The following is a 25,947-nucleotide window of genomic DNA, read 5'->3' as shown; positions in this document are numbered from 1 at the left end:
CACATCAGTGTTTCCACTCCTCCCGAAATTTCGGGAAATTTTACCTTTTCCAGGAAAGGTTCCGAATGAAACAAATCCATGCAGGAAATTTCGGGAAATCCAAAGCCTTATAACAAGTAAACAATAATTAAACATAGCAACTGTCAACATTCATGTTATATTTTTAAAATTGTTTGCTGAAAGTTTCGGCTGGCTACATTTTTGTACAATTTTTGTTAAAATCAAACTAAAAATTCTAGGAAATGTCTATAAATTCGAGAAGTTTGTTTTGGATCTGTGGAAACACCGATGCACATGGCCTTTGTAAGCGGGGGTGCTAAATCACCTCCAAGATTTATATGGGGGTGATGTACAGGTTTGATCCAAACACCTTCATTTTGGTGCGGAAAACAAACTTTTTATTTTTGATTGTATGATTATTTTGCTTTAAATTTTAAGTATTTTCCTTTGTCAAAACTGCTATTTTGGTATTATTGGTTTTAGTAAACATGTGATATTCATCTTTTTCTTATTTTTATTTTCACATTTTTCCTTTCTTTTCTTTTTTCTTTCTTTCTTTCTTTCCCTCTTCCTTTTAAGGGGGTAACTACCCCACTTATCTAAAATTTAGGAGGGCGTGCCCCTTCCCCTCGCTTCCATTTATCGCTACCTTTCCCATTCCCTTCGTTAGTCTGGTAACCTTATTTCGACGTCAAAGTGTCCACTCTATTGTTCTACAACACAACGAACATGACTAAAGAAAGAAAATTGGGAGAGAGAAGTAAAATGAAAGGATATGAAAACGACGTGTGACCAGGTTGAATTCTCTTATTCACAAAGTGCAACCCTGGACATGGAGGAATGGGGGGTCTGAACATGTGATTTTTGAAATCATTACATCATTATGGAATATAAACAGGGGAAAAGACAAACAAGAACATAGCAGACATTTTCGTTTCTAATATTAAAATGTCCTTTATTTTTTCTCCTATTTCTTGTGTTGTCCAAGGTTGGAGGTTGGTTGCTAGCGACCCCCTCCCTTCACGCTAGCGCATTTACACACAGACGAGGCGGATCGGAGAGATAAAATCATATATCTCCAGAATGGACGATGAAAAAATATTAAAATTATTTAAAGGGGGAGCGGGAACGCTATAGATTATGCCTATACCTGCGGCCCCCTAAAAAAAAATGGAGACGAGGGAAGTGGAAGGGGCGAGTAGCGTATAAGTTCTAAGTAATGATAATAATAGTAATAAAATAATATAATATTTATATAGCACACGTGTCCATCTTGTTAGGTGCTCAAGGTGCCCATGTATTATTATCACTGCCCGATTCGTGTGATCAAAACGAACATACCTATAATCCTTTATTTGAGCCCCTCCCCCGCGCAAACGAAAAACACTACGAACTTCCACAACCATGCAAGGGAGAGGGGGGGGGGAAGTGGTGTTCATTTTCAAAAGTGATTATATTATTTTATTTTTTGCTCACGAGCTATACTCCATCGTAAATGTTCAAAATGTTTGTCGGTATAGCCCTTGATTCTACAAATGTATATCGGTAACGTGTACCGACGTCAGCTATACGACCATGAGTCTTGGAAGTGTTCAACACTCTCCTCAGTCACATTTTCTTCCACCATACCCAGGGCAGTACAGGCTTTCATCAGTTAAAGGTAGGGGTGGGAATTATCATTCACACTTTCCCGATAGGCCGCCAAATTCTTTTTTTTTTTTTTTTTTTTTTTGGGGGGGGGGGGCATTATTCACGTTATTATTTATTTATTTATTCATTTATATATTAGAGGGCTTGACCTAACTAAAGATCGAAGTTCTAATACAGTCTTATCTTACCTTATCTCATGAGGTCTAAATATATCACATGCAAGCTAAATTTATTGTATATTTTTATTTAGAACTGAGAATTGAATATTCTGGGCAGTTATTGTAATCATGAAGAAGATGCGTATCTAACGAAAAGATTCGTGCGAGCGCGAAACACAGAAGTAATTTTTAATATACTCACCTACAAAAGTATTCGTTTTGCAGTGACTCATGAATGTACATGTAGTACAAATCTCACCAATCAATAAAATGCGAGAGCGAGTTGTACATTTTCAATATCTGGGACTAAAAAATGTATATTCGAATCACATTTTCAACCATAAATTGGATGGATATATAAGCATAACTTTATGATGCGAGCGTGCATGAAGCGCGAACAGAAATTCTAATTTTCCGCCCGAAACTCGGACAATCTAAGCACTTTTTCTGTCATGTACAATATGAGTATTATTGAGAACTGAACATGTTAACCACGTTTTGAAATCATAACCAGGATGAGTATGTAATCAAACAATTAATGCGAGCGCGAAGCGCGAGCTGATTATTATTTTTTTTAATTCAGATCTAAAAACTGGAAAGTTCAAGTCCGTTTTTTATTTAAAGAAGAAACGTCATATTAGAGAATTAGACGCGAGGTGATTTTCCCCCTAGATTTAGACCTAAAACAAGACATAAAAAGCAATGGAACCATGAACAGAATGGCTATATATATATATATAAATGTGTGAAGTTATACATGTACATGTTATACATATATACATGTACATGTTATACATATATATATATATATATATATATATATATATATATAACTCAACAATCGATTAGAGCGCGGAGCGCAAGCTGATATTTCTTCCGACATGAAAAGTGGACTTTATTACATGGCGTATCTAGCCGGGGCGGCAATGGAGGCACGTGCCCCGGGTGCTACTTTCAGTGGTGCAAAAACGGGAGATAGATGCAAAGAAAGAAAGGGAAAAAATGAATAGAAAAAGCAAAGGAATTAAGACGCTGAAAAAGGAATACCGCTGACGGTAATACCCCCGTTCTCTGTACCATTAATGCACTTTTCAACGTAAAAAAATAATCGTGCATGTCTTTACCCAGGGATGAATATTCGTGCAACTTTTAATTAGTGATATACTTATATTCTCTCCATGAATTCCAACAAACACTCCTTATAAAAAAAAAATAGTTTTTCAAACTCAAATGTCATAACTTTTCATCTATAGCTACGAGTTTGCATTATTTTTATATCTTTCTTTTCATTAATTCTTGCAAACAGTTCAGAAATATAATTTTCTGGTTTGTCAAAGCTTCTCACCACGCTCTGATTTTGATGAGGGAGATAAAAACTCTCCATTAGACATTTTTAGGTGAGGATATACAAAATATCATATCGCGCTTCGCGCTCACATTAGGGCCTACCCCGATGAGATACGTATCCTTTTCATGAATTCCTACAAAAAGCCCCTAAAATTATCCATGCTTTGATTTCCTCCCGTTTAGATTTTTCAAACTCATTGTTCTTTAACCTCCCACAAAAAGATTGGACAAAACTTCAACGTCTACAAAACTCTGCTGCCCGTCTCCTAACATACACTAAAAAGTATGACTCCATCTCGCCAATCCTCCAGTCCTTACATTGGCTGCCTGTTGATAAAAGAATCTCCTTCAAAATTATTTTACTATTATTCAATTTATTCTCTCTTCCCCCACATATCTCCGCAGCTCTATCTCAAAATATCAGCCTTCACGCAGTCTCCGCTCATCATTCTGATGCTCTATTGCTCCAGACACCCAGAACCAAACACAAATGGGGGGATGCATTCTCTGTTATAGGACCAAAGCTATGGAATCGATTGGCTATCCAATTACGCCAAATTTTCATCAACAGAAACATTCAAGTCCCAGTGAAAACTAAATTTTGATCTCCCATTAACATTCAGGAGAATTCAAATTCTATTCTTTTTCGTTTTCTATTGTTGTTGGGTGTTGTGTTTATTTTTCTACAAGCGCCATGAGCACCGAAAGGTGGACGCGTGCGCTATATAAGAAGCCACCAATATTATTATTATTATTGTCATTATTATTATTATAATTATTATCATTATCATCATTATTATTAAGATTTCCCCTCAATATTAATTTTTCAGCTCGCCCCTCGTGCTTGCATGAAATGCTTAATTAGACAAGCATCGATATGTCCCGATTGGAGGTCTCAATATCAATAATTTTCGGCTCGCGCTTCGCGAATGCGTTCATTGTCTGGATATGCATCATGTTAATTATTACAAAAAGTGCTTAGAATATTCCTTTTTAAGATCTTAATACTGAAAATAATAGGCACGTGCTTAGCGCTCGCATACGTTGTTTTCGTTAGATACGCATCATTTTCATGATAAAAAACCCCGGACTAGAATATTATGTTTTATTTTGACTGGTCGAGTGCAGAGTATATACACAATAGACCTATATTTTGAAAGGGGTGCGATTTTAGCACTTGCCCGGGCCTCGTTTGTTCTAGATACGCCACTGTGGACATGGTGGACATTAAATTAAACAATGCGAGCGAATAGCGCGAGCTGAATATTATTATGGCCCGACAACTGGACATTCTAAGCAGGTTTTTTTAATGTAAATATCAAATTATATGTACCTCAGTAAACAATAATTGCAAGCGCGAAGCACAATAAGCTATTTTTTACATGTAGACATAAAAACTAGACATTCCTTTTGCACTTCTTGTAATAATGAATACGAAGGGTATATCATGCTCAACAATATATATTTTTTTTATATATAATTGATCATGACTGGACGTTGTAAAACAATAAAGGACAAGCTGTTTGTAGCGCGAACTAAATTTTCTGACATAAAAGTGAATATCTTAAAAGCGCTGCCCAACACGTAAGAAACTTGTGAAGATGATAATGGAACAGTCTGAATGATGCGAGCGCGAAGCGCGAGCTAACAATTTTCGCGACTGGGACATATGGCCGGGCAATTTTAATCACTGTACGTAAAAAAGAATGGGCTTGATTGTAAGGCGATTTAGACCTAAAACCTATATACATTCAAATCTCTCTCGGAACATGAAGCAATTAATTAGAACCGCCCTGTGTGACAGTATATTCTAATCACTGTCGGTATAGCATATATATACACGGAGTAATGGAACATTCCTTCGTGACCCAACAGTTATATCATTTTTCCGGTAGACGTCAGTCCGACAGCCTCTTTTCTTTTCATTTTTTTTCTTTCCTTCTTCCACTCCCCCTTATCCCGACATGGGAAGGGGGGGGGGGTCATACCCTGTTAGAGACGGCCTTTCAATATCGACGGAAATACAATTATGCTCATTCACAAGAATTTGTTTTAAAATACACGAATTTAAGTGTATTGTTATGTGATAGTTGTGGTGATGATGTATGACTAATTGTTCCATGGAATTTGAATGTTTCAGTGATTGGATCGAGCAGAAAAGGGAACTTTCGTGATTGATAACGTGTGACTAATTACACTATTTCATTTTTCATTATTTTCCCCAAATGAATGATATCATGAGGATATATTATTTTACATTTGTTTTATATTGATTTGTTATACTCGTATTTATTAGAAATTTTCATATTGTAATGCTAATTTAATTAATTTATTTTTAGGGACCCCGGGGAAGAACAGGTTGGCTATCAATAGCCAATCTGAAACGGGTCTATCCCTACGATTCTGTATTACATGCATTGTAAGCTTCATTACTGTTATATTGTTAATTTGTTATATTGTTTTTTTTTTTAATTATTTGATTATGTAATGTTATTTTGTTTATATTTATGCATTTTTTTAATCGTGAATATAACCAACCAATATAAACAATACCAGATCGAAGGTAAAGGATGCTTCATATACGCTGAGGTTTCATATAAATTGTATGAAGAAAATCAATAACCAATTTACAGGTTTTCAGGTAAACGAGCTAGAAAAGAACACAAAACACTATTTTCACGTAAGGTTCATATAGTAATCAGGGATGTGTAAAAAAAATCAGACTTCTTTTTTACTGTAAAGAATTTACGGAAGGAGGATCGAGAGAGGGGAAGCAGAAGAAAAGAAAAGAGCGGCCGAAAGAAATAGAAAATGTAAAAGAAAAGTGATATGATTTGAAAGATGTCATGAGCGGATTATATGGCGGAGAAACTGAAAGAATTATTGACCCCAATCATGGATAAAATTAAATACGATTCCTACCCCTTACAAAAAAACCAATCAAAAAAAAAAAAAAAAAAACCAACAAAGTTTATGGATAATAATTTGTAGGTCTAATATTCATTATAGTCCGGGGTCTAGGAGTTGAGATGTTTTGGGTTTGCAACTACCCTATCTACCACGTTCCAAAATAAAGTCCAAAACGGATAGGCCCCGATCGATCGGAGGGGGGGGGGGGGGCAATACGTTGATCATATAGTTTCTCCCCGGGAGTTTCTCATAAGCATCTTACGTGAAGATAGGCCTACCGAAGATTTTGATGGGATGGGAAATCCGGGATGGGAATATCTTTGTTGGGGGAGCTCGTGGAGAACGTAAAAACACACACACACACACAAAAAAAAACCCACGATGGTGGATGTTTCGAGTCCATGCCAGGGGGGGGGGGGGGAGAAGGAGAGGTCACTGCCTTTATTCCGAGTTCCTACCCAGCTATGCCCCGTGTATGTAAACATGCACATGACACACGAAGGCCTGTGACTACGTGGACGTAACATGACCAGAGTGGAGTTCGGATACATATTACAGCTCCATGATATTGCATTACATGGAGCTATATTGCATTCTCTTCTCGAATCAGTCGACGGACGTTTGCTATATCGTGACCAGGTAAAAGAGAATTATCAACAACCACAAGGATATATCTTGTAGTGCATGCAAAGGTAAACTAAAGAAAAGAACAGAGGGAATTTTTTCTTTTTTTTGGGGGGGGGGCACAATATAGCTTCTGGAAAATCACGCTCCATCCCCGGCCCCCATGATCCACAAAAAAAACTACTATTACTCTACACTGTAGATCCGAGATTGTATTTGTAGCCCCGGTTTGTCGCGTTCTTTTCTGTTGTTGTCGTTTTATTTGCTACTAATTTACGTCGCCAAAATATGAATTCATCAAAATCCCATGGTCTGTAAGTCTACAAAGTTCATTATGAGGCATACATGTATGTAGCATATTCAAATGTACAGAACACAGACGGAATGGACATTCACGAGTTCGACACAGTTTGACAGTATGATCATGGACTTATGATATTCCCCCAATGTTATGCACAAGCGACACACACTAGCTACACCCTTTCACACAGGCAATAAGCAACGCACATGCATCGATCGCTTATCGCACACACCGAGCGGAGACACAGAAAAAACCCAAAACAAACTAACTTCGCCCACAGATCACGCAAGAAGCGAAATTCCCCGTGGTAAGCTCCGCCTACTTTCTTGCATACATCACAAGGTGGCGCTATATAATATCGATTTAAATTGGAAACAGAATCATGAATCAACCGTCGAGAAGTGCATTTTTCTCTTCAAACATTGCCTCAGATTTTCAGTTTTTAAAAACACTTCCCGAACATGTTATGATCCCAAACTTTCACATGGGTATTTTTGAGCTGTTAGTCAAATGTTCATACCATTTTCAAAAAGCAATATGATAATTTTTTCAATTGCTCACAAAGTGAAACAATCCCTTTAAACTCTCAAAGTCATTCATCATTATGTTGATAACTAATGATGCCTTTTGTTATACCAGTGTTTTCTTGAGTGCCTCCAGTCAAATTCTGGTGGCGCTGTAGAAAGTACAGGTATTGCATTCTTGTATTCATAACTATGCCAGGCGGCTCTTCCTATTTTTAAGTCTATCTATCAATATATTAAACAGAGTCATTGATTAAATATTACCATCTCGGCATATAGGGAGAGTCTCCCTTGTTCTAAAACCTTTCTCTTTCCTTCCTTGTCTTAGATTGAAAACTTTCAATATTCCACCCTAACACACCAAATTCATATTCATTTGCTATGTACACTTGCTTTATCCTACCTGAAGAATTCTACTGAATATCATATGACCTCTATGAGAAATTTTGCAAGTCATGAACTGGAATATCCTACTAGTTTTGTAAAAGCGTTGAAAGATTTGACAGGTCATAAGCCATTAATAAAAAGAATTTTGTTCTAACACAAAAGTACATATAATGTTACAGAAATATTAAATAGGCCTTCAAATGATGAAAATTGTATTTTAATTCAATATTCATACATTCTTGATTTGCATTGTTTCTAGCTTTAGCTTACATCAATGTAGTTGAATATACCAGCAGCAGATCTCAGACATTTGTGCACTTCTTTTGCATCATCTTCGGCAATACTGCAGAGAAAAGCAAAAAGAAAAACCCGCACAAAAATAATATAGGGTTGAATATATAAATTACAATTCATCAATTATCAATTAATTACAGCTTAATTGCAACATCTGATATACTAAAATTACATTGTATATAGCTCCAGTCATAGTTCAAACCACATCATACTCAGTAAACCCTATCTAGCCCAGGGGTGGTCCTTGACAATTTTCTTTAATAAAATTGTAACATAAGAAGCCCTCATCGTATTGTTTCAGGATTTTTTTCTTCCAATTCTTGTATATTTCTTTAGATGCATTAAGATGCATATTCAAGTTACCTGTGCATTGGACTGAAAATAATTTTAAACATCTTGTCTTGTTTACTTACTCTTCCTTAGCTCCTGCCAGTGCTGCGGCGTGTTTGGTGTGCCAGAGAGCAATATTAAAAAGAATGTTGATCTGTTCAAAGACAAAGTCATGCTGACTCCTATAGGATAGGAAAAAAAGATACACAAAATAAGAAAACCCATTAAAACTTTAATATAAACATAACAGCTCTTAACTGTAAATAGTCATATTATCAACAGTTAAAGTGACACAGATGATAACATTCTACAGACAGAAACATTAATTTGTAGAAAGAGATAAAGGTATGTATCAACATATTGATGGTGATTAAAAATATTAATCAATTCTTACAAGTTATGTAACATTTCATTTTTGCAAATTGACATTGTGTCAAAGAAAAGTTTGTATTACATGCATACAAACAATAACAAGATGATGGGAATTGATTGATCTATGTAAAATTTTGCAAACCCATTGCCCATTACTGTATAGTAAAGACTCATGAAAAGCATACAATGCAGCAATATAGTATACATATACCTGCTTTGTTAACCCTTTGCCAACTTAATTATTCAACTCCTACAGGCTTTGTAAAGGAGTCATCCAGCTATTGAGGACAATGGGTTGAAATCCATTCTATCAAAGAGATGCATGATATGCAGTGCATATATATCAGTAGGGTGTTCATGGATGAATGAAATTAGACAGGATAAATTATATGAAATTTAGACAGGATAAATTATATGAAATGGAAGAAATATTGACTTACGAATGTTTTTCAGTCAGTGTGTTAGACCATGTAAATTTGATGGCATTCCTCAGCTTGCTGTCCCCTGTTCCACTGCTACTCACCTCCATACTCTCGACCTCTCCATCTTCATTATTAGGGGCTTGCTGAAAAGTATTTAAAAAAAAAACATACATGTAAATGCCAATCAAGATATGAGTTAAAACAGAATCTAACAAAAAGACCACCAAGGATTTGTATGTATTATATGCTGAACAATTCTGGTAAAAAATGTGTAATTTCTAAGAAATAGGCAAAACAAGAATGGCATTCTAGCTAAATATTTTTACTTTTGTAAAGCATTAATAAAACCTTCCAACATGAGCTTATCTGTGTTGGTGATCTTCAATGTGTTTTCAGCTTAGTATCAGGATTACACAGAGCAAGGTTTGTCTAGTCAATACAGACATAGACCTACAGTATCAGATGATATGGTGGCAATCAACCTTGATTTGTTGAAGACTTTCTCATGAAATTGTTGTTTGCTACAAATACAGGTACTTGCCTTAAGAAAAAAAAACACTGCATTATTTCATAATTGAAATTAAGTATAAAAGGAAGAGTTAAACAAAGAGCTTTTACAATTACATTTTTCTTCATGTCACTGATCAAGAATATTTTAAGAGTTCAAATTACAAGAAATCTCATACCAATTAGTATATATGCATGAGCAGGAAATAAGTACTTATGATCTCTAACCATTTGGATGTTTTTCTAGCACATTTCCTTGTATAATTTTTTAAATAAACTATTTAACAAACAAGGACATACATTCTCAATACTTTAAGAGAGGGTAGAAAATCCTGGCAAATAGCCAACTAAAACAAGTGGCTGTTTTCAAGTCAATAAGTATAAAGCATCCAACCCTTTTTTTATCACACAACAGTCAATTAAGCGTGATGCTATTGGAACACAGTACTGCCAGATAGTGAAATGAATTTGACTTTTCACTTTGTTGATTAATAATAATCAACAAGAAACTCTAAATAGTTCTGAAAATGAAAAGTATTTGGCAACTCATATATTTCTTGAAAGAGTTTGGGGCATAAGGTGAATCATGGGACATGAACAGTAATTGCCTTTTCCCTTTTTCACAAACAAAGATGGAAGCTCTTAATTTATTCACTGATTTATTGAGTCATTGCGCACTTCACCTCCATCCATTCCTACACTGCATGTATAGCGAATAAATTTGCATTTTTAAGCCTTGTTTGATAAGCTCTATGAGTCAAAATAGAAATGGGAGCCGGTGATATATCTGTACATGTTTTCTTTTTCTTCATTCTTCTAATACTATTTTTTTGTGTTTAGACTTTAGAAGAAAAAAAATTCAGGTTTAAGGCTTAATTTCAGACAACTTACAGCTGGAGGACGCTGGGAATTGGGGTCGACTGTTGGCTCCACAAATCCTCTGAGGATTGACAGGTACTTCTCAGCAGCATCGGTCAAGACTGTGAGGTCACGGGTTGGGTCAGCAAAAATGGTGAGAAGGTTTGAACGAGCACTCCGAGCTTCACTGTAAATAAACAGGAAATGTTTCGAAGAATGACCTACACAAAATGTATAATAAACTATGGAAGAGTTTTCACAGACTCAACCTCAGAAGGCACTATTTCAGCAAAAGAGAACTTTTTCAATGACTGTTATAATCTTCAAGAGGACAGTGGTAACCATTGCACCTAGTCTGAACATATATTTAAAAGATCATTAGCGTTTTGACACAAACTTTGTTGTGTAGCACATCATGCTCCAACCCTCTAGCATGCTCTCAAAGTTTTTTGTAATTTCTTTACAAGAAACGACCAGAAGACATACAGGTCTATCTTCTCTTTGGTATATTGCTGATGCTGAAAACCCTTTCTACTGTTCCCTCTCCATTTACCTCAGGTGACGGTTTGTATACACTACAGCCTACACTTCGACAAACTCTCACCTGAAGTAAACTCCATTCACACTAATCATGTGTATGCTACTCAGTACTCACACTCACAGTCACACTGATCAATTTTGTTTGTCCAAATGTGCGGGCATGCAAAATGGTTCCATAAAACACTCACAGTATATCCGTAAACTCAATGATATATACTTTTAGAATGCAATGGAACTTGAATGTCCACTGTAGTGTTAGAATGAGACATCAGCTAGCTATACTTATCGCTGTGTTTCTTGAACTCAGCCAACAAAAAGGTGGTGTTGTGACGCTTTTTCAAATTTTATTCAGTTTTACATACGATATCTCGGTCAAACAGAGAGATATTGTCATGAAATTGGTATTAAAAAGCTAAGCATATATACTCTATCATATCTGATATCTATCGACTGATAGAATACAAAATGGCGAGGGTGGACGAGGGGGGGGGGAGCAGTACACACAAAGTCTATGGGAGAGTCAGGTTTCATATTTTAAAGGTAAATAACTCTGGTATACAGGGGCTAGAGAATTAATTTTAGTCTCATTTTAAAGCTTGAGGTTGTATTAGTAGTATGTAATCCAACATTATTCACAATTTCTTGCAATTCATTAATTGTAATTAACAATAATCAATCAAGAAACCCAAAAAAGTCCTTACATAAAAATGATAAAATACACCAAAAATTATCGCAGAGGAACACGTTACCCGGTCATGTCATAACCTCGTTCATAGAATGAGTGGTTACCGGTATGATGTAATTTTTTGGCAAAATGGAGATGGATTGTCATAAAATTGGTGTCATTTGAAAGCCGAGTTGTTCACCCTATTTAAAAGAATTGCATGCCATTTTTGAAATTCTCATGAAAATTCCTTTCAGAAAAAGTATATACCGTAAGGGCACTAGTATTCAACCCGTTTGGAGAGTTTCCTCAAATATATAGAAACATAGAATTTACCTGAATTTCAGACCCGTCTTATTTCCAAGAGCAAATGCTGGTTATTCTTTTTCTGTTATTTTTTTCTTCAACCAGTTGACTGTGTGCGCGGGCGATCGAATTATACGGCGACGGATTTTGGTACTAGTATTCAACCCGTCGGCACTAGTAGTAGTAATTAGTATTCAACCCGTCGGCACTAGTAGTCGTATTCAACCTAGCGATGAAAGATGGCCCTGTCTCTCAATCTGCCCTTGTCCCATCCGACTATGGACTAGACCATTTGAGATGAGACCAAACAGGGAATTAATCAAAGCCAGAGACTTACATAAATCTAGATCTAATTTAGCAATCTAAACCATTTTGAAATTAGCCATCAATCCTCACTAGGTTGAATACTATTACTAGTACCATTCAGTGCAAAAGGCCATCGCCGCATAATTCGATCCTCCGCGCATACAGTCGACAGATTGACAAAGAAAATATCGACAACAGATTACCCTGGAAATAACAAAGGTGTGAAATTAAGATAAATTCCCTATTTCTAAATATTTTGGGGAATATGTCAAAATTTTTGAATTATGCCGGGTTGAATACTAGTAGTACTAGTACCCATACGGTAGGTACTTTTGTATGGATACAGTAAATATTTGTAACGTTATGACCATTTTTATGCTGATGGGTGCGTAACACAAATTGGGCAAGTTCAAGACGGATCGGATGGCATGGCCAACGCGTTGCAACACCCTCTTTTTAATTTTAGTTTACTCCACTCTAGGCGACACCCCAATACTTACCCGTGCTAATAAACTGGGACTCCACTCACGCGCGTTTGGGCCTCCCTAGCTTAGAACTAAGCACTAATATCACCTTAAAAACTAAATCTACAAGGTATGTATAATCTATTTACAACTTTAATAATGTTTAATCGGTACTCACCGGTTCTTTTGTTGCATTTTCAGACCATTTCTCACAATTCTTCGTAAATATTTGCGGCAAATTTTGTCGCCATAGACAGCTTAGCATCCATCTTTATTGATAAATGGAGCGCCCTTTACGATAGTTGTTAATGCCGCGGAGAAATCGTTAGGCATTTTGGCCTGTGTTCAAGGCGTTCTTTCTGTTTTATTTTTTATATTGAAGATTGTGCATTTGTTGAATAGCGCCGTCTACGTCAGGTATGAGATCGAGTGTATAAATACACTCTTCCAAAATAATTATGATTCCGACCTGGCGCTGTTTAACTTCAATCTCTTTCACCTAAATTAGCGATGAATGCTAGCATTATAAAATATATATTATTAACGTCTGACGAAAAGAATAACCAACCGATCAGCTGACGAGAACGCGAATCACGTGATCTTCATATCAGCTTCGATCGCGAGTCAGAAGAGAAGAGCAGCTGCCCAGAAAATCAGGAAAAAGCCGTGAAAATGTAAGTTCCCCTTCATTTCTTTCATTTTTTGTTGTTGCTAACGATGCATTTACACTATAAAATTATAATTTAAATAAGAGAAAGGAATATAGCTTGTACTTGTGATATAATATATAAATATCCTGTTCTCAGAGATTTCTAACCAAAAATACTACTGATGTCGCCTATGAGGTCCATACATGTAATGTTGGACCTCATTGGTACTAGGCATGCTAGGAGTGGTTTACTCCTCGTTCGTAGGATGAGTGATTTTAGTGTTGCATTGTATTCTAAAAATTAGTAAAGGTAAGATCACTGTTATTGTTAAACCCTTGTAGATCTTGTACCATGTATTAATCACTTAATGTAAAAATTTAAATGCAACTTGCATGGTTGCAGTGATATGATAATTGTGTGAGTGTTCTGAAATGAAGTCTAAAGAGTCGATAACAAACACTGAATCGGATGAACGGGACTGCACATGAGCCAATAAGAACAACAATACACACACAACAGCTAGCAGCAGCTAAATTTGTTCTCTTACTTACCTGCAGATGTTTCTTGCAAGAGGAGTGCTAGCTTGACCACCAAAGTCAAATGTTACTGCATTCGTTGCTTTGATGGGATTTCTGTGAAACCAATGCGCCATTTTCAGCTACAAATTCACGAATATTTTTTAGAATGAGTTTCGATTTATTACTCAAAATAAATATTAGCGTTGTTGATCAGCCGAGTATGAGATCATGATCTAATTTTACAGCTGATCGTATCAAGGCCGCGCCGGGGGGCCGGCGCGGGTGGGGGGGGGGGGGGGGGGGGCGGTTATCCATATGACCTGAAAATGGGAAATTCTTAATCTTTCTTTAAGTGAAATGGAAGTAGGAATGGACCAGTTGAAGTGATTTTTAGAAATTATGTGATGGTGTGCAATTGTTGGTTATTTACAAGCAATTATTTTTTTATTAATCATTTGTTGTACCTCTAAAATGTACTTGAATAGAGCTCAATTGCAAAAGGGGATAGATCCTTTTTCATCAAATTTGATTTGTTTTTTGTCTCAATGTATAGATTTTTATTAGCTCTATAAGATGATACCAAAGAACAGTTTAATTTTCCATTAAAAAGTGAACAAAAATGACCCCCCCAAAAAATCACTTTTTTAAAAAGGGGTTAGATCCATTGGCCATTTCAGTTTGCTTGCAAAACGGGGTTAGATCCTCAATGGTAATTTTTGGAAGAAAAAAAAATAAAGACGGGAAGATTTCTTTCATACCCAATTTTATGTTCACATGGCAGGGTAGTACGTACATCATGACAATTTAGTTTCTCATAAGAATATTGCAATATGGGAAAATAATAAAAAACATGATTTTTCTCGGAATGGTCCAAAGTGGATCTAACCCTTCAAGTTTGCAACCAAACTCTTCATTTGTTTGTACACTCTAAAAACCCTGAGTAAAATCTTACCCAATATTAGTGGGTAAAAAGGGAGCATGCAAAAGTGTTTCATGGTTATTTTTTACCCTATATTGGGCTATTACAACGCAATGTTGCGTAAAATCTACAAAATATTAATTTACACATTTATGAAAAAATTAGGATTTCATGTAATAACATAAGAAAAGTATTCATGAAGACATGCCTAGAACTGTTTCACCGGAATAATTCAAATCTTTAAAATTCAATAACTTCGTTATTTGTTATCCGATTTTGATGAAATTTTCAGCATTTTGCTTTGTGAATTTTATTCTATTTATTTTGATTAAATATCTTCAACCCGGAGTATCCCTTTGACTTAAAACGAAAATCTCTCTGCAATGGGACGAGTAACCTGAAAGAATTTATAGTTTTCAATTATCTCCCTCCTCTTATTGATATCTTCATATATTTCTCCATCCCTTTTCTACCCCCCCCCCCCCCTCTCCTCCACTTTCTTTCTTTCTTTCTTTTCTTTCTATCTTTCTTTCTTTCTTACTTCCTTCCTTCATTCCTTCCTTTCTTTCTTTCTTCCTTCCTGATTCCTTCCTTTCTTCTTTCTTTCTTTCTTTCTTTTTGGTACTTACTTATTTATTTATAATTTTTTATATTTTCTATTTATTCATTTATTTAATTATTAATTACTCTTAATTTCTTTTCCTGGATGAATCAAAACATACATCAGTTTATTCATTTATTTATTCATTCATTTATTTATTTCAAATTCATTCATTTTATTTTTTAACTTGTCAGTGGATATTTACCACAATGGAACTCGAATGCGAATAGCAATATATTTCTTCAGACAAAATTAGTGTTGATAAAAGAGACAAATTGATTGTCGCCATCTACGTCGATCATCGCTTCATTTTTTAAACCTAAAAATCAGGAAGTGACCAAATCCGAGAGCCCAATGCAGTAGTCCGGTTGGATAGTCCATCGAAATTCGACGGTCTACAAATACAGTATTGATTTTGTGGCATTCTCATCCAATTGGAATTGATATATGATGGAAACCTCGGGAATATAACCAGAAAGTCCATTAATTTCGGAAGGAAGTGATTTGAAATAGGAATCATTAGGATTATGACGTTCGAAGTGGACTCTACTCGGGCATCAATAGAGTAGCACCCGGAAGGTTTCGGCGTGGTCGTTCTTGAATTTTCGCTATCTTGTCTCGTGGATCGGACTGCATCCTGATCCTGGACCTGGCTACGCTACGTGCACGGATTAAAAACAAGCTCGCCTTTGTAATTTGCCTGTTTATCAATCTTGATATTCCAAGGCAGAGACCATCCTTCACTAGTGCACCTCAGTGTAACTGCCTTAGTAATTTGGTTACTTCAAATGATAATGGCTTTGTCCAGGAGTTGATTAATGTCCTCTCCTGACTGATTTCAAACTTTTGATTTGCTCTGTTTCGCTGGAACTTTTTATTGAACAAGATGTGTGACATATTCGGCGGGGATACCCTGCCTTCCAAGGTACAGAGATGGGGAGTATTGTGGAAGAAGCCTTTCAGTCAAAACGGATCAACAAAATGGGCAAAAAGGTAGATCAACCTTGGATTACATACCGTAGCCGAACATATTGATTAACTTCAGCTAAGTTCCAAGACCCCATTCTCATCTACTTTAACTGGTTTCCCTTTAAAGTTTGTTAAACCATTTAAAGTCATTTCACAGTAATGTAGCTATTAAATGGATAATCTGGGCTGGAAATGTTTATATCTAAAGAGAGTAAAATTCACAGAGCAAAATGCTGAAAATTTCATCAAAATCTGATAAGTTAAATATATTTAATTTTTAAGGTTTAGCAATATTTTGTGAAAACAGTTATATGCGCATCGTCATGAATATTCATTAGGTGGGCTGATGATGTCACAACCCCACTTTCCTTTTTCTTATGTTATTACATGAAATCAAAATTATTGTTTCATTATTTGATACATGTTTGAATGATGTGTCTCCCGTATAACGAAATGAGTTGCAGCAATGAATATCTAGTGCACTCCATCAGTTGTCAATCCAATCTTTCTAGTTCTTGGAGGAAAAAAAATGAATAAACCTAATTCTATACAATAAAATACAATGAATAAGTGGGAGTGGGGATATGACATTGTCTGTTTGATCATTGAATATTCATGAAGACATGCCTATAGAACTGTTTCACCGGAATAATGCAAAACTTTAAAATCTCATATTTTTGTTATTCCTTGGACATCCGATTTTGATGAAATTTTCAGAGTTTTATTTGTCTGATTTTTCTTTATCTCTTCAAATCATATTATTTACAGCCTGGAGCACCCATTTAAAAGTCTTGGAAAGCTGAAAAGTGCACATTTATCCTACATTAGACGAACTTATGAAGTATGATACCAGTTGGCAGTTTGTGCATCCAGACCTGTCACAAAATATATTCATTTTTTGGAACTAGAAATATATGTTACTAATATGTAGAGGACTAAAATACAGTTATTGTGGAAGAATTGTTTGTGTTAAAATTATATATCTTATATATTTGTTACTACATGTAAATTGCCCTGGATGTCCCTTACAGGAAATAGTATAGTAAATAAATAGTGTAAAAATTATGGAAATTTCAATTAATAGTTTTAATGAATTCTGAAAACAGAATTCATAAAACAGAATTCATTGTAAATACTGGTATTAATTTATCGTATGATAACATATATGTTAGTTTGTTAAAACGTTTTATATGACATCCTGGATTTTGTTACATCAAGATAATGTTAATTCTTTTTTTAAATCATACACCATATGTACCTGTATCTTGTTATGAGCCATGTAGTCCCTAATATCCTTAGCTTAAACAAAAATCAACTTTACATTTGAGAAGAAGAAGAATATGGATTAAAGCACTTTGTGGAAAGATTAAGGTCTAATGAGTGTATTGAGCAAAGGTAACAAAAGGTGGATTAGATTCTCAAGGTTGGTTTCTATGCAGGGATTATCCAGTTGTCCTGAAACTTTGCATGCTAATTAATCACATCCTTATCATTATAATAACAAACTTTCATTTTCATTTCAACTTCACCATGCCAACTAAAAAGTAAAATTTTAGTGACTCATTGACTTATAGATAGATTTTTAAAAGATAATTCATGGTTGACCTTTAAGTGCAGGACATTCAGTGTGTATAACTATAAGAATTTCTTCAATGGAGAGTCCCAATACAATTTGCACATTTAAGATTCTGCTTCTCTGTTAAAAAAGAAAGCTATTTTTCCCTGATGAAGAAGTTAACATTTTTCTGTTATAAAAGAGTAAGCTATTTTTTCCTGATGAAGAAGTGAACATTTTTTATTTGCTCTATTTACTTTTTACTTCAATCAAATAACATTAAGAAAACAAATCCTACAATTTAACATAACTTTACAGATTAATACACATATTTGACACATTGTGTTGGTAGTGTCTAGAGTTAAACCTCAATCAATTATTTATCAGGTGGGTTGAGAGAGAAAGAGAGAGAAGTTCTAAGACACATTCTGTATTCTGAGTCTATTGAAACTTTCACCCAACTTTGTACACGTTACTCTATTGAGATTACATGAGCTAGCATGTGTTTTTCAAGTTAGTCATTCAGTATAACAGCCCAAAAACTGATCTGAGGATGTTCCTGTTGGACCAACGTCTTAAGACTTTGATGATCCAAGCTGTTTTGATCCCCATACCAATGCGATTATCACCAGCTTTCACGGAATGCCGTGTGAGGGACTGATAGCCCATAGCTTATCTATTTCTGGTGTCTTTTTGTAGGTAGGGGTCTGAGTATACTTATCACTTGTTTGTAATTCAGGAAATTTGACATTTCCTTTCCTCCAGGCCGAGTGGATATCTGGTGAAAGGACAAATCTAGGGTATTCTGTATGTGGAGTCTTATTGACCAGAAGGTTCAGAAGAACTGCAGTTTTAAATTTCATTGTTCAATTAGAAAATAAACATGTAGTGATACATTAATCATTATAATAATAATCTGCAACATTTATATCTATAGCGCTTAATATAAATGTCTGTAAGCACTGCATACTATTACCCCGGCTTTAGCACGTTGCCAATACATTGATAATACTATTGCCAATACATTGCAATTTTTAATTCATACAAGATAGTATGTTTATGTGTATATGATATTGGCCTACATGTAGAGTCTACACTTTAAGCTTAGAAGTATAATTTGATATATATCACTTAAATGGAATCACAACAAAGGAAAGTGCATAAATATACAAAGGCATTAGTATAAATATACAGTATCGATGGAAGTTACATGTACAGGTACATGGCACACATGTCTCCATACATATGTATTACATCTTAAAATATATCACAATTTTCAGTGTTTGATAACTTAGTACTCTTTTTTTTGGAACAGAATTATATTATTTTATTTAATTATGTAACATAAAAAAAACATGATAGGCCTACCTTAAACAATTGACAATGCCTACAGTACATACGTTTGTAATCTACATGTACATGTACAGTAATTATTTCTAAGTCACATAATAGTTGAAGTAACCCTGCTTAAATTCTATACCATGAGCATGCCCCTATGTGGTTCTAGAATGCCAGGCCTCCCCCCAGCATTGTGCCCCAAGTTTGACCGATTAATCCTTGAGTCATTGGTTCATCAAGTTGGCAACATAACCTGTGCCCCGTAACACAGAGTTTGGCGATTGATCGTGGTGCATGCTTATATCTACGATTGATTCTATCGATTATTGTGTATGATCAATCACAAAAATCAACCTTACGATCAATCGTTAAGCTTTATGATACATGTACAGGCCCCTGCTCGATGTTGTTAGCCTGTAACTAAGGCTGGGTTTATGTTGAAAACCTTATGTCACGTTGGGGGTCTAAGCTTTCCGTCTAATCCCAGGCAACATGTGTTGGATGTTCCTTGCTCTTATCATAGAGGTACAGTCATGTCCAGGGCAGAGGATGACCCATTTTTTTTTTCTGTCTGTTTAATACATTATGTAGCTTTCTGTAAAGTTACTGTGATACTATATCCTTTGTGGATACATGTACATTACAGATAGCTGCATCTGTCTTGAATATATTTGGCATTGACATATGTATACATGTGTACTTTATTAAAAATCTTTGTATAGAAACAATGCTTATCTGTAAGTTGAATTATTCACAATAACCTCTCTTTTAGACATTGTTATTATTTGAAAGTCATATCAGTTGATATTTTAGTTTAAAAAATGTCCTTTTCTAGACATTTGCAGTGCCGTACAACTTCCTGACTCTGGAACAAAACATTATTTTTTTTAAAAAATTTCATCTTTGTGTATCATGCTCGTAGAACCTGTAGTCTATCACATGTATGTCTAGGCACCAGCAACTTTAATACAAGGTCCCTAGAATCTTGATTTCTCAGTAAATAGCAATAATGATATAGTTCTTGAGAGTACAAGGATATCATGATCTTGTTCCATACAGGTTATCAAATAATTAAATGCTACATGTACTGTACATGTGTACCTTGCAGGTAACCCCCCCCCCACACACACACTATAAAATACATGCATGTTACATTAGTTTGAATTTTCAGCCAGACTGGTACATAATAATAACTTCTAGCATGGACTTTTGTGGGTTTATTACCATCGCATTCTAATCGGAGTTTAAAACCTTGATTAGACTTTTCAATAAATGCAGTGGCAACTGGATATGTGATTGACCTATATCCGAGTTGATTCTCCTAAATTTATGGTCTTTTCTTCATTGAACATGATAGACACACATTTCTGGAAGAGGTCTTTTTTTATTTGCAAACAAAGATCAACCATTCAATTTTCTGTTTCGAGTTGAGCACATAGTACGTGCTATGAATGTGCTAAGGAAATGAAAGGGAAATGGAAAACGCATGCATGCCTGAATTTACCCTTATTCCATAGAATCATTATGAAACTGCACTCTGCGGTTGCGCAAAAACTCACGCCTCAATCCTGTTTGGAAATGGATTCAAAATAAAGCATGACACTAGAAAAAAAAGTGTTTCTATATCTGTGATTGTATTTGTAAATATGTTGCCCATTTCTCATGACATATATGCTACAATAAATGAACCGGCTGTGATACATATTCATGTAGCTCTGTGCTTCTAGTCACTAGTTTGGACCTTACATGTATTCTAGGGGCCTATTGCAAGAAAGGGTCTTTCCAAGGACCGTCTTTCGTGTCGCCCATCTTTTATGATGCGCTATAAGCGGGGTGTTTCTGAAATTTATGATAAACAAATACAATTCATAAGCTTGCTTTTAAATCAAATTTATACAACTTTGTGAGATATCACATCATTTTATAAACAAATATTTTGCAGATAATTTATTTGAAATGCGTTTCACATGGCGCATCATAAAAAATGGGCGACACGAAAGACGGTCCTTGCAAAGACCCTTTCGTGCAATCGGCCCCTGAAGTCTTCAAGAAACACTGGTTGATTTAAGAACCGAGTTGGTCTGTGCGTACAGACTGCTGAATTGCCACTGTTTCAATAGCTATAAACTGCTCAAATCAAATCAATTCATTTTATTTATTTTCAATTCCCATTGTGATGCAAATAACTTTATTCTTGATATATTTTCAGCAGTGCCCCCTTTTTTCGAGACAATTTTTATTCATAGGCTTTCTTTCCTTTCAATATATTAAAGACTTGATTAATAACTTAGATTGGTATCATTGACAATTGTCATTGTAAAACTACAGGTGAATATTTATACATGCATTGGCTTTACTTTATTTATTGTATATTTAAATTTTTCATGCATCTTTATTTTTTTTGTTTCTGTTTCTAAGGTTTTTCATCATAAAGGAAGGGTTTCTCTTGTACTACTCTGAAAATGAGAAGCGAGACTTTGAGAGGAAACGACACTTCAACATGCACCCAAAGGTAAGAATTGCATTAACAATTTTTTTTTTAATGATTAGTATACATATTTTGTATTTATTTCAAAAATTCACAATAGTCCATAGCTACATAGGGGCCTAATTATTTATGCTTTTGACATTTCTTTCCATTAGTATTGTGCAAGTAAATAGTCTAAATTAGTTAAGCCCAGGTCACCAAGAAAGTAAAGCGAAATTCATGACTTGGCACACACTGTATTACTGATTTACTTAAAGGGGTAGGCTATGAATTCACGAAAGTTTAATGGGCTATACAATATGTATACTGCATTGTTTTACTCTAGTACATGTAACTCTGCATGATATTGTGATACAGTTCTAGATTATTGAAGTAACCATGATACTTTGAATAAGTGAGCCATGGATATTTACCATCTATTGTTAAAAAGATGGCCGTGGACAAAGCAAAAGCACAGATTTTGTTTTTACATCTCACTGATATAAAAGGCATATAATTTTAATGTTTGCATAGCCATTTGCACAATACATGTAGGTTCTGTTCAGTTGAAAACTGCATAGTGGCAAGTCAGTTTTCAACTGCAATATTGGCTTTAAAGGGAAAAGTCAATGGCTGTATTCTGAAGTCTGGTTCAATTTTACCATGGTCTAACTTGGAAATAACATTTCAGTAGAAATTTTTTACATTGTTTTTAAAATTTCACTTTGCTCTTTTCCTATGCTTGTAAAGAAAAACATATAAGTCATTATTGTTATCTCCCCATTCCCCGTCATTTAGCAATGATTTAAAAGTGTCAATATGAGCTGATAATTTCAACCTGTACTCTGAGGGATTTGTGTCACAATTGGCTAGCCGTACATGTACATGTAGTTTAACCATAACTTGAAAACCATAGCTTACAATAAACTCCAAGTTCAGGATACAGGTCAGTGTAGTCAAGAATCATTTGAAGTAAAATCTGTGCCCCGTTGCACAAAAGTATGTTATGGTAACTTTGCTATGCAATGGTAACTTCCTTGATTTTGATTGGCTGTTGGTCAGCTTTGCCATGGTAGTTACCATTGGATTGCAAAGTTATCATAATAGTAACTTTTATGCAATGGGGGCCTGAACTTTTTTTAGACCTTCAAATTGTGCATTGTTGTATGAAATGTGCCACATGAACTTATGTAATGAAGGAAAACAATGAGAGAAAGAAAAGGGAAGAAATTGTTTATTAGCTCTGCACAGCTTGATAATTTATTGTGTATTTTTTTCTAAATTGCATTGGATTGAATGGAGTCATACATTTATAGGTGCACATTTAAAATGCCCCCAATAACCTTTCCCCCATGTGAAAAAAATTGAATTGAATTCCTGTATGCATTGCTCTGTATGATCTGTAAAATTTGAATCTCACAAAGGTTATTCAATGTAGTCAAACCATAGTGAAACTAAAATCTAATTTTCCTAAGCAAATATGAAGGTGCACAGATGCGTACATGTGTATGGCACAAAGGAGGGATTGCTTGAAACTGAGTATACATGTAGCTAAAAAAAGGAAAAGGAGGCTACTCTTCTAAAAAATGAGCTGTGATTCACTGCTTTATGAACTTTGAAAGAACATAGAGGTTATTAAAGAAACTACAAGGGGAAGATCGGACAGTACATAGACCGTGTAATGAAATGCTCGGGAAGAGCGCCCTACAGCGTTGAGGAAGCAACAATCTTTTTTACCTTTGCGTATTGCGAAGTGGTTGTGTACAAAACATATGAGAGAAACGATGAAGGGTTGACGGAATAGACGATTTTTACATTTTAGAATTTTTTTAATTCAATTTTTTTCTTAAATTAAAGATGAATATATTTTAGAGGTTTCTGGGTAATAAAAGGTGGAATTATTCCCATGCACCGCCCTTGTGCCCTCTCCAAAATCACCTCTCTCATTTTTCCCCATATGTTTTATACACAGCTGCGTGCCAATTTGCGATGGTTTACTTACTCAACCCTAGTGGGCGTCCTTCCCCAGGGGCATTTGTCGAGCGTTTCAAAAAATCGCTGAAGTGCTTGATCTTCCCCTTGTAGTATCTTTGGTATTAATTAGAATCGGTATTGTTGATAATATCTTAATGTATGATTCATTCTGATCTATATAATCTATTCATATTGTGTAAGATTATATTAAAACGTACAGTAAATTCCCTTTGTTTTATATTTCAAGTGTATTGTTGATCATTTCATATGATACAGTATTTATGGGTCAAGGTGTTCAGGTACTACTCTCCCTCTTATGTACAGAAAGTGCCTCTCTAGATGGCTCATCAGTATTGTTTACATGTAAGCTTTGGTTCAATGTAAACATTGTCTATTTTTGTTCATTTTTAATTATTTGTCCAAGGTCTCCTCCCTGTCACCCTGAATTGAGCAGTGTTGATGAAAAGGGAGAAAACATTATTGCTGGTTACTTGCAGAAATTATGTTTTTTTAAGCTGGTTTTCTGTCATGATACATGTAGGCTATATATGCCTTCATATGGATCTTAAGGACGTTCCACAGTTCTGCGCATATATTACACTCTGCGCGCTGACGTCACAATGGATGAACTGGCGATTTAATCAGCTGTAGGTATTGTGAGCTGATTTATCTCCTTACCTGCATGCACTACATTGTGTAACTGCAGATCTGATCTGTTATTTCATAAAGCTAATAAAACTGGAATTATTCCATGGACCATTTTTTTATTCCTCTACAATTTCAAAATACTGTAGTTTCTCTGTAGTGCTGCAAAGTATGATGAATATGACCCCGAGTTTTGAATAAATGGAAAAGTGGTTCGGAATTTTCCCTCACGTAGATACTGCTTTTGGCGCGTTTTCGGGTGTTTTAAGAAGCAAATTTTCTCTAATAAGAGTGCTGATAGTTTGAAAACAAGCACAGAAACCCATATTTTTTAATGTTTGAATAAATGGAAAAGTGGTTCGGAATTTTCCCTCACGTAGATACTGCTTTTGGCGTGTTTTCGGGTGTTTTAAGAAGCAAATTTTCTCTAATAAGAGTGCTGATAGTTTGAAAACAAGCACAGAAACCCATATTTTTTAATGTTTGCCCCTCTTAGGTATACTTCCCTCTACAACTTTGCAAAGTCTGGTGAAAATGACATGGGTTTTGAATAAAGTGCAGCATTTCTTTTACATCTCAAGTTTGTTATTGAAATTTGAAATTTTTGAGGTTGAGTATCTTTCCCGCAATTTCTAAGAACTGAGAGTGTTGTTAGGCTTAAATGAGCAAACAATTGACAGCAATATAGATAGATTATCCATCTTACGGATACAATTATTAATCATATTGCAAAATTTGATGACATTTTCATGGATTTTGACTGAGTAATAGGGCTTTAAACTCGTTGTTGTGATCTCGTGAGGTCTAAAATGCCAAATTCTTTTGGATGCGCAATTCTTAAGAACATCATCCATTTTGGGTAACTTTGAAGCTCTATAGCAAAAAATCAAGCACATGGACCCATGTTAATTTTTGCATATTTGGAATATTCAGGTGCTAAAGTATCTATGTGCAAAGTATGATGAAAATTACATGGATTTTCAATGTTTGGGAGCAAGACTACGGAACCATTCGCATTTTATACGGTATTAACAGACTTTTGCTTGTTTTCGGCGCATTTTTGGCTGTTTTAAGCAAACTCACAATATAGTATCCCTAAATTAGACCCCAAAAGAGCCAATCTGGAATAAAATTATTGGAAATGGTTTTTCGACTGATTTGAGTAGTTATGGGTGTCAACATTTACCAAAAAAAAGTTAGGAGGAATACGGGTTGGGGAAAGTGCTTTTTTTCAAGGTCAAAGGTCAATGACCTTTTCGTACATACTGTATAATGGTATCTCTGAGATGGAAAGGCGCAGGTTGGTGATAATGGTGTCAAAATGCACAAATTCTTACCAGAATATCA

General features: G+C 35.2%; 1 protein-coding gene across 1 annotated transcript; it reads right to left on the bottom strand.

Annotated features, from left to right (window-relative positions):
• Nucleotides 1-5,434: 5,434 nt before the first annotated feature.
• Nucleotides 5,435-14,385, bottom strand: LOC135154763 (BRO1 domain-containing protein BROX-like). Its single transcript, XM_064102544.1, has 5 exons — nucleotides 14,166-14,385; nucleotides 10,718-10,871; nucleotides 9,338-9,462; nucleotides 8,609-8,707; nucleotides 5,435-8,244 (listed from the first exon to the last, which is right to left on the bottom strand). The coding sequence occupies exons 1-5, from the start codon at nucleotides 14,264-14,266 to the stop codon at nucleotides 8,163-8,165; spliced, it is 561 nt and encodes a 186-aa protein (XP_063958614.1). The 5' UTR covers nucleotides 14,267-14,385; the 3' UTR covers nucleotides 5,435-8,162.
• Nucleotides 14,386-25,947: the final 11,562 nt, after the last annotated feature.

This window comes from Lytechinus pictus, chromosome 7, assembly GCF_037042905.1.
Source record: "Lytechinus pictus isolate F3 Inbred chromosome 7, Lp3.0, whole genome shotgun sequence".
Taxonomy (NCBI): Eukaryota; Metazoa; Echinodermata; class Echinoidea; order Temnopleuroida; family Toxopneustidae; genus Lytechinus; species Lytechinus pictus.
The sequence above is the reverse complement of the archived record's forward strand: the minus strand, read 5'-3'. Positions and strand labels throughout refer to the sequence as shown.

Coding starts and splice junctions, on each gene's coding strand:
- LOC135154763 (XM_064102544.1), bottom strand. CDS start 14,266: ATGGCGCATTGGTTTCACAGAAATCCCATCAAAGCAACGAATGCAGTA. Junction 8,708..9,337: donor ACACTGACTGAAAAACATTC/GTAAGTCAATAT, acceptor CCTATCCTATAG/GAGTCAGCATGACTTTGTCT. Junction 8,245..8,608: donor CTGGCAGGAGCTAAGGAAGA/GTAAGTAAACAA, acceptor TTTTCTCTGCAG/TATTGCCGAAGATGATGCAA.